General features: G+C 38.8%; 1 protein-coding gene across 2 annotated transcripts; it reads left to right on the forward strand.

Moving 5' to 3' along the window:
• Positions 1–150: 150 nt before the first annotated feature.
• Positions 151–16,285, forward strand: LOC140933765 (armadillo-like helical domain-containing protein 3). 2 transcript variants are annotated; one of them, XM_073383404.1, is made up of 26 exons: positions 152–479; positions 2,585–2,641; positions 2,853–2,918; positions 3,104–3,184; positions 3,575–3,682; positions 3,797–3,842; positions 4,395–4,441; positions 4,625–4,699; positions 5,476–5,562; positions 6,066–6,122; positions 6,244–6,287; positions 6,372–6,432; positions 7,742–7,788; positions 8,018–8,099; positions 8,343–8,412; positions 8,866–8,964; positions 9,560–9,618; positions 9,822–9,887; positions 10,550–10,619; positions 11,078–11,138; positions 11,612–11,783; positions 12,222–12,348; positions 12,943–13,018; positions 13,143–13,221; positions 13,682–13,798; positions 14,354–16,285. In XM_073383404.1, the coding sequence occupies exons 1-26, from the start codon at positions 384–386 to the stop codon at positions 14,444–14,446; spliced, it is 2,043 nt and encodes a 680-aa protein (XP_073239505.1). In that variant the 5' UTR covers positions 152–383; the 3' UTR covers positions 14,447–16,285. The 2 variants fall into 2 exon arrangements, with proteins under 2 accessions (XP_073239506.1, XP_073239505.1); XM_073383405.1 differs by lacking the exon at positions 13,682–13,798 and having other exon boundaries at positions 151–479.
• Positions 16,286–17,162: the final 877 nt, after the last annotated feature.

The following is a 17,162-nucleotide window of genomic DNA, read 5'->3' on the forward strand; positions in this document are numbered from 1 at the left end:
GCGAATGGAGAATGCTGGGAAATTTAAAGTCTCGTGACTTTAGTAAAGCCACGTGATCTTTCGCCAGCGGCTCACTTCACTAGTACCAGTGCTCTGCGATCCATTTACACGAACAACCTTGTTGAAATTGTTGAAATGTGTCTTTATTATTGGCCTTCAGACGACGATCAAATATAGAAGTGGGATTTTGCGGTAAAATGTGGCTTCCTTGTGCTTGAAATAGAATTTTCCGTTTTTTAATAACCTAGTGATAAGTTTACAATCGATATTGCTCGATATGATCCGTAAAAGTTTGGAAACGTGTAGTTGAAATCGCCAACTCCTCGATCCTTCATTTCTTGAATATATAAAACTGCTGGTTTCGTGGCGAAAGTTTGGATGGGATGGTTTATGCCATGGCTGATACAAAATCAGGACCTATTTCACCGAAGACGCCAGTCAAAGAGAAAATTGTAGGAATCTATGATGACTTCTTCAAGGTAAGTAACTATGATATGATGGAACTGGATAAACTAAGGTGTCTAAAATTAAAAATGAAGAAACTTGATGTAACTGATCACCTCGAAATGTTTTGACCATTTCACAATCCCGGATAATATGGAAAGTTAAAACTTTTATTATTGATCTGGTCCAGTAAATTTCTTTCTTTAGTTTGTCCTTTTCATAACTGGATAATTGTTTCAGAAACAATATACTCTGATCACACTTGCTCAAAGCTCACTGAATAAATATCAATCTGGTGGAAATTATCCTTGTCCAACCCATCTATCACATAAAACTTCCAACCTTCCGAACACTCAGACCAATACATTTGCATTCCAGGGATAGTTATTTGTTCCAAATTCTTCCTAGGAGGATTTCTCATCCAAAGTGATACCTTATTTAGAAGTTGGGTAATTTTAATTATTATAATTCAAAATATTTTGCAGTTCTGACTGGCTCCAGTCCCCCAGCAAATTCTTCATAACCAACTAGCGCTTACCATAAAAAATTATTTGAAAGATGCAAGTAATATACCATCATTCGTTGGTATATTTGCTTGGAAACAAGGTTGATCAATGGTATCAGCCTGGAGATGAGGCTGCTGAAAAATTAATAGCAGACTGTCCAGTGCTATTTCCTAGTAAGAATTTTGGAGCAATTGTCATGCAGGGTGTCTATTAGACATTGGCATCTATTAGACAGGGGTGTCTAATACAAACTTAAAAGTATATAGGGGGGCTTTTATTAGCAAAGAGGACATCAGTAAGATCATATAAGGTAATCTAATCATTATTTGAAAATGTTCTTTTCATTAAAGGGACTGGTTCGCGATAATGCGCATGTGTGAGTCGTGACAGTAGCCAATTGTTTTTAAACCAATCGGAAGCGAGTTAGGTGCACGCAAGTAAATATTCATTGTTCGCGACGCGAGAGTATTTCCGGGCATTTGGTTTGATTTTATATATCCCCATAATTCAAGTTTATTCTTAGCTACTCCTCAGATATATGCTTATCAGCAAATGAACACGCATTGCATCGGTTCAGTGTTCCCCAAAACAAATGTTATCAAGTAGAACACATAAAGAAACTAGATTATAAACAGAATATTCAGGCAATAATTTAATTTAAAAACATCAATTCTTAAACATATACGATCGTAAAGCAAAGATACAAGGAAAATTTCAAGTGTACCAGATTGGTGAAGATCGCGCGGCTTGTTGCGGTATAACTACAGGTAGGAGTCAAAAATCAAATCAAAGCTGAACGAACTCATGCCTTTAACCACTTTCTAAGTGTCATGTATTCTTTTCGTAAGCCACAAACTACTCCTAGAACCATACCAGATCGATCGGCTAAGCTTCTCTATCTCCAAAGACTCTTGAGAACGTCCTGTTGCCGGACAGCCACGATGCTCTTCTGAATCTCCATGATCAAAATATTATTTTTCATGTCTTCTTAAAACGTAACCAGTCAAACAACACAAACACACGTTAATCACCACTACCAAAGTATAACTAGGCCAGCCAAAGCGATGGATGTCAAAATAAAACGAAGGATTTTCAGTGATTGTACTGGTAATGGCGATTTCGAATTTAGTGTTGACCCGACAAATTTATTCTGAAGAGAAAAACGGCATGCATGCGCATAACCGTGATCGCGTCCCTTTAACATGAAGAAGGCTCTGGGTCAACTCTTTCTAAGATGGACACCTTCGGGACCTGCAGTATGTGTCCGTCTTATAGAGAGTCAAATAAAGGGAGTAAAGAAAGGAAGGGACCAACTCTGAGTGTCCGTTTTACAGAGGTGTCCGTCTTATAGAGGTGTCCATTAAGAGAGAGTAGACGATTTATTGGTCACTAACCACAGGGCTATGCTCTAGCAGTACCTGGTGGATCCTGGCGCCCAACTTTTGTTCCTGGGTGACTGGGAAAATCTCAGTTTTGGCATAAAAATCGTATGCTGGGTATAGTGGATTTCACTAGTTCAGAGCATTGGGCTCTCAGGAATGTTTCTGAGAGCATAGCCTTGTATTAGTCTTTTTTACCTACAGAAAAATTAGTTCTCTTACAACTGTGAACAAGTTAGTCTGCCTTTTTTTTAGGGAGATGATCCAACTCGAGGCAGTCCCAACTTTTGGCATGAATTTTTTCTTATGAGGGTAAGAACAAGTGTTTTTACTTTTTGAAAGCTTGAAAACTTGTTTGGTAAGGAGAGGTGGTTACCATGGTAAAGACATGTCTTTTGGCTAAAAATGCGAAGCGTGTGTAACAATGTTACAAAACAAAATAAAACTGTACAGTATTAATGATTTATGCTTCAATAGCTGGGCAACAATTCTAGTGAGTAGGTATTATTTTATTTTTTTTTAGGTCAATGCCATTTACCTGGAAAAGTGTATAGACAAGCTCAGTGAAGAGGAGCTTATGGATGTAAAGGTAAAGGTACTAACAAGTTTTCTGTTAGAACTAACATTATTTTAGTACAAACTTTCAAGAGTTTGTTATAAAAATGCATTGAATTTCTTAGAAATCTAACCTTGGCAAACAGTGATCAGTACTATAATGTGAAGTTTATAAGTCAAGTGAGTGTTAGTTATTTTTTTAATTCAATTCAATTTCAGGAAAATATCAACATATTGTTTGCTCAGTGCTGCATTGCATTACGAGGAGATCATCAGATTAAGCTGGTCAATGCTTTGCAGGTATACAATAGCAAAGGTTGTTTTCATGATACCACATTATACACTGGCCTGAAACAGTCCCTTTTCTAAATGCCCCATGAGAAGACAGAGATCACCACCAGGGTCTACATTCCATGCTTGTTTTGAACATTGATGTTGGTTCTTTAACTTCCTTCTTTACTAATGATAACTACATGTAAAGGATGGATGAAGGAGACCACAGCAACAGCTTCATATAATGATCATACACTTTCTCTGCTCTAGTTAGTTTGTCTTGTTGTTAAATAGCATAGTCAATGTTATTCATTTTTAGATTTGTATTATTTCTGTAGATACATGTACATTTTTGTAACGAGCCTTCTTTTTAGGCTTGCTAATGAGATAATGAGATGATTCCATGACATTTTTCAGACACTTTGTGCAGTAGTTCGAGCAGTGTACAGAAAGAGACTAGGAGACCATGGGTTTGATGTTATTAACATCTTGATTGGTTTTGATGCTGCTGAGGCACAGATGCAGGTTTGTGGATTACAATGTACGCACAACCATTTGATATTGTTGTTTGATATAGAAGTCATCCCATGTAAAATATGTTTATAAATATAACTCTTTGTGTTGTCTATATTTTCTTAGGGGTTGTTGGAAAGTTTACATACATTTCTTGTGGGTGATTATCCAGGTAAATAAGACAGAGTCTAATCATCAAGTCAGCAGTTACCGCCACCTGAAATATCACTTGTCTTGTTGACCATCTCATTCAAAGCTGACAACAAAATAGCGGCTGAACAAAAATTGACAGCAACTGTTGTAATAATTTAAGTCTAAGAAGATGTATCTGAACATACTCTCCTGTTTAGTTTCTTTAGAACCAGTAACATTGTAATAATGGCTTAACTGACAGACGACTAATGATATCATGACTTAATTGATTTATCATGTCAATAACCAGAGTTAAATGCATTCTTCATCAAGTGACAGGATACAACAAACTTTAACTCTGAAGATGACCACCGCACAGGTTGTCTAAACGTCAGTTGCTGTCAACAACAGTCCTTTAAAGATTCATGCAGGAGTACACTAACATTGATGATCATATTTCACCTACTCACAGATCTTTGAGTTATCAGTAGATATGAAAATTATATGATAACTTTGTAATAAAAAAAGGTGTTAAAGTTTGTGATGTGGTGAAATTGTTCTAAACAACTTTAATTTAAATCTCTCTCTGTAGTGAGCTTGAAGAACCTGTCATTAAAATTGGCCCTAATTCTTGTCACTGTAAGTAGTTTGTTAGTTTGTTTACTTGCATTTTATGTTAGTTTAGCAACAGTGTCTGACTAGTTAATCTAGTTATGGCTTTCTTGAAGGGAGAGCTGAAAGATCCATTCTCTTTGTACCTCCATATTGTTTTACAGTACTTTTTTGGTGGTAACAGTGTGTACTGGTATGTTGTAATTTTAGGCAACAGACAATGTCAGTCAAAATACAATTGTGGAGTACATTATGATAAACAGTATATTTGAAGCTGTTATTCAGGTAAGCTAAGAAGTTCAGTTGTTTCTAAAATCATGTCCATCACTCCATCTTTTCTCAATAAGATCACTTAAAGATGTAAAGGGTATAGAGATTTTTAAGGGCAGATTTTTATGAGGCAATGAAAGATTCAAGACTGACTCTTCAGAGGGTTAATGGTTTTAATGAAAAAAAAACTAATTCTTAAGAGAACTGAGAAAGATTGCTTTACCAGAATTATGTATTAGTGTTGAGTTAGTATGGTAATATAGCTCAAACTGAGGAGAATTTTGGGTGAATATCCAGCCAGAATTGGATGGGCCACTACATGTATCTTCTTTTTAACTACTCAATAAGAGTATAGTAGAGTGAATATAATAGTATAAGTTGGCTATTTTTAAAATAATTTGAGAGAATTTAGCTACGTGCAAACCTCTTTGATACAGACACCAAAGGAATGAAGCCAGGTGTTGGCATCATGGAGATGTCTACATTTTAGAGCTGTCTATATCACCGACATGTTTTTTATATAACAGAGGTGTGCGTACAGTACAACCTCGATAACTCAAACTCAGACAACTTGAATTCCACACTAACTTGAACTAAATTTCCTTTCCCTTGATCAAAATTTCACTGAAATTTACCCCGATAACTCAAATTCCCCGCTAACTTAAACTGTTTTTTGTTTCCCTTCAGAGTTCAAGTTACAGGGGTCCTACTGTATTATGTTTCCCCCCACTCTTTTACTTCCTATTCTTTTAATTTGAGTGTTGAAGTAAATGTGGGAAATATGTTTTTAGGTCCTTGCTGATCCAGTAGCCAGACAGCAGCATGGTTATGAGGCAATGCTTCTTTTGACAATTCTTGTTAATTACAGAAAGTATGAGGTGAGGAATGTTATATATTGTTTCTTTCATTTTATTGTTTTTTATGTACTGGCGAAGGCAGGGATCGCAAGCTTAAAGAAGGGTTACATGAAGATGTTTGTGTCAATTTTGTAAAAAAGAGTTAGTCCTGACAACCCAAGCTTCTGTTTAATTCAAAGCAGAATTCTTCACTCATCTTCAGCTTACTGTACATGTTCAAATTGATCATTTACCACCCTACCATCTAATACTGATTGTTTTGCTAATTTGTAACCATAAAATACGTGTATGCTACCAGTTAGTAATAATTATTGATGTAACTGACCTGTACCTACAATTGAGCTCTAAGCTCCAAAAAGTGTCAATAATCAAGTCATCCATCCATTCATTCATTTTTAATTCATCTTTGTCACTGTCATCAACATTATCACAGTTTTTTTCATAGGTTGAGCCCAATATATGAACCAACAAAATTAAAAGATTAAATATTTAAATATGTTTTTTCTTGCATGTTTTTTAATCAGGCATCAAATCCGTACATTGTAAAGCTCTCGATCTTAGATGATGAGTTGGCCTTAAATGTAAGTTTAACGAATCTAATCCATGTATATCCTAAAACAGCCTTTGTATGTATCAGTTTGGAGCATGGGTTATTGTGAAGCTATTGTGAACTGTGCCATAACCAAATCCGTTCTTTTTTAGGGTTTTGGCTGTGTAATATCAGCTGCGCTCACTGACTACAACAGGTAAAGATCACTAACTTGTGCTTTTATGAAGAAAAGAGTGGTAATAAGTGCAAGGTTAAGAACAGTTTGTATTTGTTTGTTCAGGAAACATGCAGCTATGCTAGAGCAGGCATCTGGAGGATTGATCAGTACCATAACAAGCTTTGTAAGTTGTGTATTATTTGTTTTGTATTTTATTTTACTCAAATAGGTACACTGCTCCAGAATAATTGCCACTGTGATGTTAAACAGCCAAATCATTACTGGTACAACTATAACTGCACAAAGCGTGTTCAACGGTGAGCACTTCTTTCTTTTGCTTCCTACCGTTATCTTGAGACCCAAGACAGTTCTATAATCTTGTTGCTTGATATGAACCCTGTGGTATCCTCTATGAGCACTCATGAGACCCCACCATGTTACATAAACCCTCCACTTAACATTGGTTAAAAATAAGTCCTGTCCAGTCATCCTTGATGAACAGATTTTCCTTTTAAGCTACATTCATAAACAAAAGTCTTGGGATACAGTTTAATTTGTGGGTGTTTTTTTAAATCCCCACAATGCCTATGTAACTAAATTATAACAGGAATGCAACAGCCAAGGCCAAGCAAAATTTTAGCTCTGCTTATCTTTACGACAAGCTACAATTTAATTTTTTCAAGCACTGACTTTGCAGTTGGACCCATGACATTTTTCTAACCATCTATGACCACTGTCCCTTCTCTATTCAATCTGAAGCCAGAGATGTTTTAAAGTATCAGTAATAACAGGCCCGTAGGCTGGTTTTTGCCTGGGTGGGTTCTTTTTCGCTTAAAACGGACCTTTCAACTTTTTTGACAGAAATCTTTCTAACATTTGGCAGGAAGCCGCTGCCCGTTTTCTTTCTCTTTCTTTTTGCTTGGACGCCCCATAGTAACAAAGCAAATCAACGGCGATTTCCTAGGCCAATGCACTCGATGCTATGTAAGCACAACATGGCGACCACTCGTTTCAGGCAATTACTGTTCAAAGATGGACGTTGGGTTCCAGGCTCAGAAACAACCAAAAGCCAACGGTGTACTGAAATATTTCTTCACTAAACGGAGTGAATACTAAAGAAAACTAAAGCATCGAGATTTGGAAGCTGCCACAGATCCCAAAATGTGGAAAATTTAAGAATAACGAGCTAATTATATGGTTTCAGTAATTTTTTTATACATGCGAGACATGTTTTAAGCCGGTCAAATTATTTGTGATTAGGCCACCGGGCGGACCTTTCCAGGCAGTGGGGGGTTCATCCGAACCCTCCGAACCCCCCCAGCCTACAAGCCTGAATAAGTGCCTTCTGTCAATAAGCATCGTATACCATTGAAATACAGTAATGTGACTCCTCTGAAAGAATGGTCGAAGAGACGTCACATAATTTCTTAATTTCTCCTGACACCTCCATTCTCTTGCTTCCTATTTAATCATGAGTGTACTATATCTCATAGGTTGGAAGCATGTTTGTCGCTGAGACAGAGAGTGCAGAGTGTTTTAGGTATGAATTTAGAGTTGTGATAGCTTAATCTCTGAACTGCAAAAAAAATGTCACTTTCCTTCTTTCTTGTCTAACGAAATTTGCATTTTTCACTTGCACCTTCATTGCATTCAGCATTAATTTTTTATCCTGTGATTCATGTTGTTCTCACTCACTTTATTACTGCGTTATATTGTCAAACAGATATCAACAGTAATGGCCTCTTTTAATTTTATCTCTTTCTGTTTAGCACCAATGAAGCTGTACTTCTGGCATTATATGAAGCAGTGCATCTCAACAGAAACTTCTTTACTGTGCTTAGTCACGTTACGGTCAGTTTAGTGTAGGATCAAAAGAATTTGATTTCAGAATTATTTTTTTGTGGCTCTAAGTTGATACTGGGAGCAACCTCCAATCCTTGACAGCCTTAACAAATTTCAAACATAGTCTGAAAACCGGGTGAAATAGGGTTGATGAAACTGTTAAAATTCAGAACTGGCATTTCAGAATAGTCATTTCAAAAATGAAATAGCAGTTTTTCTTGAAATTTTCGCGTTTATCTCATTTGTCTTTAGACTGCACCAGGGTCCAGTCCTCCTCCATCACCTACAGCAGCACCGCCTGTTGTTGAAAGAACAGCAACTGGTAAGAAGAAAGCTTAACTATGGAAAAAATGATCAATTTTTTGGTAAAATCTTAAGAAATAATTAATGCTATGCCAAAGTTCTACGGAAGAGGTTTCATTTGAATGGTAACATCACAGGATTTGATTCACAGACTCAAAAGTTAGAACTTCATACTAAATTAATTGTACCATGTGAAAGTACTGCTGAAGAGGTTTCATTTGAATGGTCACACCATAGGATTTCATTCACAGACTCAAAAGTTCGATTTTCATACTAAACAAATAGTACCATGTGAAAGTACTGCTGAAGAGGTTTCATTTGAATAGTAACACCATAGGATTTTATCCACAAACTCAATTGTTAGAGTGCACAATAGCCTCATCATAACCCTGTTTAGGAGGAAAACGATTAAGCCAGTGTCTGCTGTTGCTACGTGTTTTGTAAAGTGTTTCTTTTGCCGTTTTCAATGTAGCTGCAGTAATTGAGGATGTTCCTGCAGATTTGAGTCAACCCACCAATCTACTGGTTACTTTACTGACATACTCCTCAATTGCCCTGCAGAATACCAAAGGTATGTAATAATTACCTATTACGTACAGCCTGCAGAATAGGCGCTATTTGTTCGCGTTTTTCGGGCGAGCGAAAGCACAAAGCGGGCATGGAGCGCCTTCCGTCGTCGCACGTGTCTCACGTCCTCGCTCGCTTTGCACTTGCCTTCCCTCGAAAAACGCGAAAAAATAACACCTGTTTTGCAGGCTTTTGTTACTAAATGTGCAAATCAGTGATACAATAACTTTCTTAATAAGCCAAGAATTGAACTTAAGAACCACATTGAGCCTAAGTCCATAGAGGGTTACAAAGAACCTGTGAACACAGGTACGATTTTCCCTCCTCCTTCCTCCTGAGTGAAAAATTGTCACACAAGTTTTTTTTCCCACGGTACTTGCCGTTTGCGGTACTTCTTTACAAGCTTTAGCTGTTGTACTCCCTTCTTTTGAACTGATTTTACTTTTCTATGGTTATGTTTGACGAAAAATTCATCTCAACAAGAAGCGTTCGCAGAACTAGTTTTAGTTTTTGCGCGATGAAAAGCTGGAAAAACTGTAAGTGCAATCGCAACTGTTGTATTCATCGTAATAACGTTTAAAAAATTGTTGCTGTTGCAGATGACAAAGGAATAAGCAATGCCAAACTCTGCCAGGTTATTTTAACGTGTATTGTTGAGGTGAGGGAAGTGATCAGAAAGATGATACTGTAATTGCTCTTTCTACCTAAAAATACTCCGCGTGGGTTAGTCTGCTGATTAACGTGCTTCTGCTCTTAGTCCAAATTTAAGAACGTGTCAGCTAGCGTCATTATAGTTATGGCTTTAGTTAACCATCTCCCGTAGTTTACGAACTGATTTGTATGGTTTATTCATTTCTATAGGATCAATATGCCAATGCTTTTCTCCACGATCCAAACATGACCTTTTCTGTGCCTCTTCACAGGGCGGTAAGTGAAAGAAAAACACAGTTTTGACTTTATACTTTTGATTAAAATATGCTACCACTAGATGCCAAGATCTTTGATCTTTTGAAACTTTTTTCGAGAGACGTCATCGCAAGCATAATTAAACCAATAGTTGCTAGCCTGCGTGGGGCGGGGGGGGGGGGGGGTTTCGCTCGTTATTAGGGTCCTCTCATATCCGTCCCTGCGGTAGGAGAGGACCCTGGGAACGAGGCTGGGAGAAGGGACAATTCGGCGCGCGAGGAGTGGAGGAAAGGGAACGACTGCAACGACGCTATTGTTTACACCAAACCGACCAAACCCCTCTTTCCCTAGCCTGCGTAGCTGGCGGTTTTTTTATTCCTTTTCTTTAGTGGTTGGTAAAGTAGGAGAAACAGTGGCGCGAAAGCCGAAAACGAGGTCGAACCAGAAAACAGTGGAAGAGGGGTCGTGGGGGAAGGCAGTGAAATTTTTTAAGGTGTTTCTCTCTCTCCTCCTCGCCTCCTCTCCCATCGTTTTCTCGTTAGACCTCGCGCGGCCGTGTAAATACGAACCAGAAAAGCAAATCACACCAGAAATTCCGCCAGCTACGCCGGCTACCTTTTTCTTTCTTCGCTCGCGTCCGAATTCTCCCTACCCCTAAATAGCTCCCATTTGGTTATTTTCAGCAACTGTATCACAGAGGAGCTGTTATTGAGAAGAATGCGCCATCAAGACCACTGGCCTGTGCACTGCTAGGTATGTCCAAACAAAATAACGGATTTAAACACCCTGCTAGTTGAGCCTTTCTTTCGCTTGCTTATTTTCTCTTTTTTGAAGGAGAAGACAAAAGGAGGCTCTTCTGGCAGGGTTGTTTTATAACAAGTATCGATGTAATACTGTTCCTCTTATTGCAGTACTCTCTTCGAGATGATAAAGATGAAAGGCGGGATAGCGGAATGTACACCACGACTTTACTGGAGAACAAAACATTATACTATATTTGTAAAAAATAGACCCGTAACCAGGTTGATTCATGCAAGTAAACAAGAAAAACGACAACGCGTTAATCCACTTAGATAACCAGAGTAACGTCTGGTTTGTTATTAACATTTTTTAAGAGTTTGAGTGAGACCAGAAAATGTAAGGCGCTCATTTTTTCACCCCTGTTACTGTAGAAACTGAGATTCTCATGTGACGTTTTTAATTCTTTTTAGATCTTATGGTTGAGTTTATCGTAACACACATGATGAGAACATTGCCAACTGACTTGTACGGGTATGTGATTGATACAGTATTCATGTTCTAATTTTTGCCGTAAGAAATTCGTAGCCCCATGTGAACTTAAAAAAGCCAGCAAGGTTGTGTTTTTGCATATGAAGTGGACTTAAATATCAGTCCCTTTTCACCGGGCGAGAGGACACGTTTTCACGGCGTATTGTAGGAATCAAGTAAACAGCCTGCACCCACCCTGAAGAGGTGGTCGAACCGATGGGGTGGAAGAAAATTTTAACGCACTACAATTTGCACAAATTGTATTGGGCTGGTCTCCCTCCCAAACCATCTCCTTTCGCCTTACATCCGCCTAATTGCCTGTAATGTATGCATGTTGGCAAAACAGTCCTGACAATTTTCCTTTTATTTTGTAAATATTCAATTTTAAAATTCTTGTAAAATAATTCACTGTCGACTTAAAATGGCTTTAAGCCACTAAAATAAAATGTAACTGAATGTCTCTTTCCCTTTTGCAGGAAAACGTTTGGAATCCTTCATCGCATGTTGTGTTATCAAAAGCGATGTCGTGTTAGGCTAGCTTACTCATGGAAGAGCTTCTGGACTGCTCTCATGAATTTCCTCAAGTTCCTTCTTTCCAATGAATCTGTGCTCACAAAGACCTGCAATATCTTTTCCCTGGCCTCACAGGTTTGTCCGGCGACTACACGATTTTTTTGTGGCGTGAAAAAGATAAAAAATTTCAAAATTTGTAGACACAGTCGAATAGCTCTTTTCTCACACAAGAGGTCTATACAACTGAAATATGATAACAGAGAGTAAAACGGCCAGTTTCATATCAATTTCACTTTTCAGTCAGTAGGTAGGAGCTATAAAAGATTTAACTGGTCCAATGCCACCGAGGCATTGCATGTTGTTAACATGCGATAGTTTTACGAACGCCAATCCTGTCCTCTTAGGCGACGTTCTCTCATCCTAGGCCAAATTTTGCCTTTCATAACTTTACACGACTTGGGCACTGAGTGGTTGTTGCGACAGAGATAATGTTACTATTCGCATAGACGAGTGTGGGACTTGACTTACTCGTTAATTCTTTAATGCGTCCATTTGTTTACTTTCTTGTCGTAGGTTGTTAACATTTTCAACCTTTTTATCACCTATGGAGACACATTTCTCCCTTCTCCAACATCCTATGATGAACTGTATTATGAAATCATCCGAGTTCATCAGATCTTTGATAACCTCTACTCAATGGGTAAGTCAGTGATTTAAGGCATTGACGCCTCTTTTGGTCAATTTTAGTCCTGCATTTTCTTCACTATAACAGCTCATACGTAGCGAATCCCTCGCGTAATGTGAAATTCTAACGGATAGATATTGTTCGGGTAGCCCCCAAATCTCCCCGTTCAAGTATTTGTTGCTACATCCGCTCTACACCTACAGTTAGCTTCAAGAGGAGCTTAAGAAACCACGGCGACGACGGCAGTAAAAACGTCTCTGAAAAATGAATTTACGTTTTTTCATACTCTGGCATCACTTTTGTATTGCCTTGCCGGAGTTATCGTTTTGTCCCGTTTTCGTTGCCGTCGTCGTACTGGACCTTTGCTCAAGCTTCCTACAGTCTCGTGTATTTTCCCGCGGTTTGCAGCAGCCGCCATATATTTGCAATCTGATTGGTTCATCGCACTTACTACGTCTCATCCGATTGGGCAAAAACTAAGAGGCCTTTAACAATAGTTGATCACGTGGTGGTAGGATGTTCCTCCCTCCATGTTAACATCCCCTTGGTGGAAAACCCTCACAACTTTTCTTAGTGCCACTGTTAATCAGGTTGTTTGGAAATCCACAGCATTAAGACATTCAACAAACGGTGGCGACTGGAAAGACGCAGCAGCCCGTCTCGCCAGCTCCTTAGTAAATGTCAGGTGAGATGAGATGAGAACTATATTTTTTGGACTTTTTAGTAATTTTAATTCTCCATTCGCTTATTGTCGTAAGTCAACAACTGTTGTGAAAAATTAACCTTGTTTGTGCACAATTGAACTTTAGAGCAATCATTAACCATTTCACACCAAAGATTGATTCATGGGCAGCTGTCAATCATCTTACGTCACTATCTTCTGAGCAGGTACGATTTTTTGGGGGACGGACCTTACCGGTGCGAAGAACAAAAAAATATTCGTGCAAGGGAAAATTAAATGAAAACAAATTCATGCACGTCGATTATCCCTAAAAAAATGTTTCTTCGCTGGGATTTGTCCCTTATGTTTCATTTTGTATCTCTGCTAGTGTAAGTAGCTTCCTTGGGGAATTTTAACCTTTGAAAAGCAATCCATAATTAAGGTTAGTTGAAATATATCTCTTGAATACACGTTAAAAGAGACTAAAAATATTATCTTCTTTCACTCTCAATTTATGTTTTCTTTTCGTTATTAAAGAGCCCTACTTGGGTCTTACTGCCCTTTAAGGATAAAAAACGACAACAACAGAAAGACTATTCCACGAGCGAAGCAAAATGTCGGAATTGTAATGGAAATGTCCAGTTGATTATTCTATTACTCATTGTGTCACTGCGGATATCTTTCCAGGTTTTGAGCGTTATTCGTAGTAACTATGACACGCTAACCTTAAAACTTCAAGAGAATTTGGATCATTATGAAAAGTACTCCGAGAAACCGAAAGAGGCGGCCTTCTTTACCCAGCTGGTAAGTTCATGGATGAAGGTGCGGACGTACAAGAGCCTCACAGAGTGAGCTCTTGGTAGGAGATGTTATTGCCGGTCGTAATCTTGCATGTACATTTAAATCTGGTCATTTTGATTTCCGAGGGTATAAAAAGCTATGAAAATCTTTTCCGGCTCTTGAGACATAACTATAAAGAAAATTATCGTACTCACAGCAAACACAGTTTAATTAGGGGCCTAGCCTACCATCTATGTATCTCGTGGTTTACTGACGATTATTGTTTCTGCGATAGTTGAATCCAACAGAAGTTGGGATGACGCCGTAATTCAGTTAAAACTGTCTTTACTGCGAGTAAGAAAATTTTCTGTATAGTATGAAAATGGCCTACGAGTTTTTAAGAAACAGATCCCAACCAGTGACTTTTGAGTACCTTTGCTACGAGAAAGGTGTAAATATTCGCGTGGGAGTCCTTTGGCTTGTACAGACTACTAATCATGACCCCAAGTTCAATCCCTTCCAAAACGCATTATGTTAAAACTGAACTGGTGATGTTAACGTCCCTTTTTTGCCCTTTAGGTTCGTTCTATCGTGATTGATGTTCGACGAACTATACATGTCAATAACCTGGAACAGTTTAGCTTGCTTCAAGAGTTCGCCTCGATCCATTGAGTCAACTTGAGTGGTCGCAGAGCTCGGAACAAACACTGCATAAAATAATAACGGGAGCCCTTTTCAAGTTGCGTAGTGCGGCGTTGAAAGGCGTAAACATTAAAGCTATCGTGTTAGAAACCTTTGTCCATACACATATTGTCGTCGGTTTCCTGGAGATTGGCTTCAGTATTCGAAGGCGTTTAAAAAAAACACTGGTGGCCCCGAGATAGTTTTTTAAACACTGTTCTCTATTTCTGTTTGGGTGATCTTTGTACAAAGGGTGTGCAATGTGTAAAGGTTTAGTCGTTCCCAAACTGCTGAAGTTAAGCGACATAGGTGAAGTGCAAAGATAGGGCAGAATTTTTTCTGGCGGTATCTAGACAACAGAATCTACACGACCTCTATATTTCCAGAGTCGTGGGAATTGAGGGAGATGCGAGTGTGTAGCACAAAGGTTAAGTTAAGAGGGGGATTAGCGCTTCTCGCTGGCAACTTCAGTTTTCAGCATACTGTAACCAATGAGGGTTTTTTGAACACATTTTCTAATTCGATAATTACTAATATATAAAGTAATTCCTCGTGTTGGGAATCGTATTGTAGATTAATTGTTTAATCATAAAGGAGACGAAACGTCTTGACTTATGATAAGAATGAGAAAAAGAAAGAACTAAAGAGTTCGGAACAAAGAGCAACTGCCACTTTTTGGTGTTTTCCCCAACTTTCACCTGTTCTCTGCAGCTCTATAGCAAGAGTCTCTCTTTTTTTTGGAAATGCTTGGGTATGTGTTCTTTGATTCTCATATCTGCGACGATCGCCACAAGCGAGTCTTTAGGTCTCGTGGTGAAGTTATATCTGGTAATAACTTTGGAGAAAATATATTTATTAAAGCCTCGTTTATATGGGGAAAAGTTGTCCCGGGAAGGAGAGCCACCCTCCAAGCCAAGACAACTTTAGCAAGCGTTTAGAGCTGACAACTGGAGCGACGTCAGCGTTTGCGCATGCTTTGATTGTCTTGCCTTACCCGAGTTGACCGGGTTGGACCAGGCAAAGTGTTTATGTGGAGTTAAGTTGGCCCGGCTAGGAAGGTGAAACGGCTAGTAGGGTCACCCTTCTAGCCGAGCCAATTTTTGGTTTCTCATGAAAACGGTTCGCCAAGTTGGCTTGCCCAGGGTAGATCCGGTGGACGAATGGCTGTTCTATCCGGGAAAATTTTTCGCTAAGTATGTAAACGGGCCCGAAAAGGTTTAGTGGGACAAGTGCCATTTGGGGCAAACGAACGGGGAAATATCCGAAGAGTTCTCAATTTTTGCTTCCCAAATGGATTTAACATGGGTGCTGGAGAAGACTTCGGTTATTTAAACGAAGTCTAACTTAATGGGTTATTTTAAGAAGAGAAATGTTTTTTAAAATCTACACCATATGCTTTAGTGAAATTGTTCACGATAAATGGTGTATATGTCGTAGTTAGTTTTTTAACTCGGGTAATTTTTGTTTTCCTTTGGCTTGTAGGTATCGTAATTTACGCTAATGAAGTTGAAACAAAGGAAAAATAAAAATTACCTGAGATAAAAAATTATTACAACATATACATATAAGCGTTCGGCAACCCGATAATGGGTTAGAACGCGGTTTGTTAAATACTGGCTAAACTCTGTTTAAATAACTGACCCAGAGAGTTTAAAATTCGTGGCTTAAAAATTACATCGCCATGAAATGTTCGCTTATGTGAGCTGGTCAGGAAGGTACCTGTTTCCTAAATCGTGATAAAACGTGGTCCATAAACTACTACAAGCTATGTACTGTTGATATAAAATGAGGTTTAAAGAAAGAGAAAATAAATTTTACGTTAATAATACACATTTTCTGTTGTAGACAAAACTGCGGCATGCAAGCTAGCGTAATCGTTGCATATTACGCAGCAGCTAACCACTCGCTTCCAAACCCCCAACAGCTCCCACCACTAAGCTCAGTGACTAGCAAAAGATCACGTGTCCTCGCGGGAGGGTAAATTCCGCGTGCGTTAGATTAAAGTCCATGTCCTGTCTCATCCCTATTGGCATATCGTCTTCATAAGCTCCTTGACGCATGCGCATGCGTTATAATTTGTGCTGCGCCAAGTTACTCGAGGGTGGGGTTCCTTTTATGAACCACAACCAGGAGGACGGGGAAACCTTTTTTCCTTTCGAACTCATCCCCACTGGTGTTACGTAACGCGTGATGAACTTGGTCTGTCTACGCTCGTTCAGTTTTTGGGCAAGGAAAGCCATTGAGATTAAAGGGAGCGAAAAGGCCAATTTTCGCCAACACTTGTTTTAAGTGAGCAAGCACTTTACTCAAGAGGATATCGCTTTAAAAACATAGTACAATATAGAAGTGTAAGCTCTTTAGTCTCTTTATTGATACGTTCGTGTGGTCAGGGTTTGTTTATAGTTTCTATTTTATTATAACTATTCAAGTTTTTTTGCTAGTTGTCAAAAACAGCATGAACTAAGACCATTATGCAATCATAGCCTGCGAGCAAGCTCTTCATTTGGGGGAGTCGCGAAAAGTCACGCGAGAGCAGCACCCGAAGGGAGGCGCGAGTTCGTCCGCCCCTCGCTCCTCGCTAGCAGGCTATGCAATAAAAAATAAATAGATATTTAAAAAATAAATAGAACATAAAAATTAAGGTTATTCCAGGCCAGGCGGGCGGGCCGTCCCCCACCACCACTTCCAGTACACTCCCGTACTTTTT

This window comes from Porites lutea, chromosome 4 (assembly GCF_958299795.1).
Source record: "Porites lutea chromosome 4, jaPorLute2.1, whole genome shotgun sequence".
In the NCBI taxonomy this organism is placed as follows: Eukaryota; Metazoa; Cnidaria; class Anthozoa; order Scleractinia; family Poritidae; genus Porites; species Porites lutea.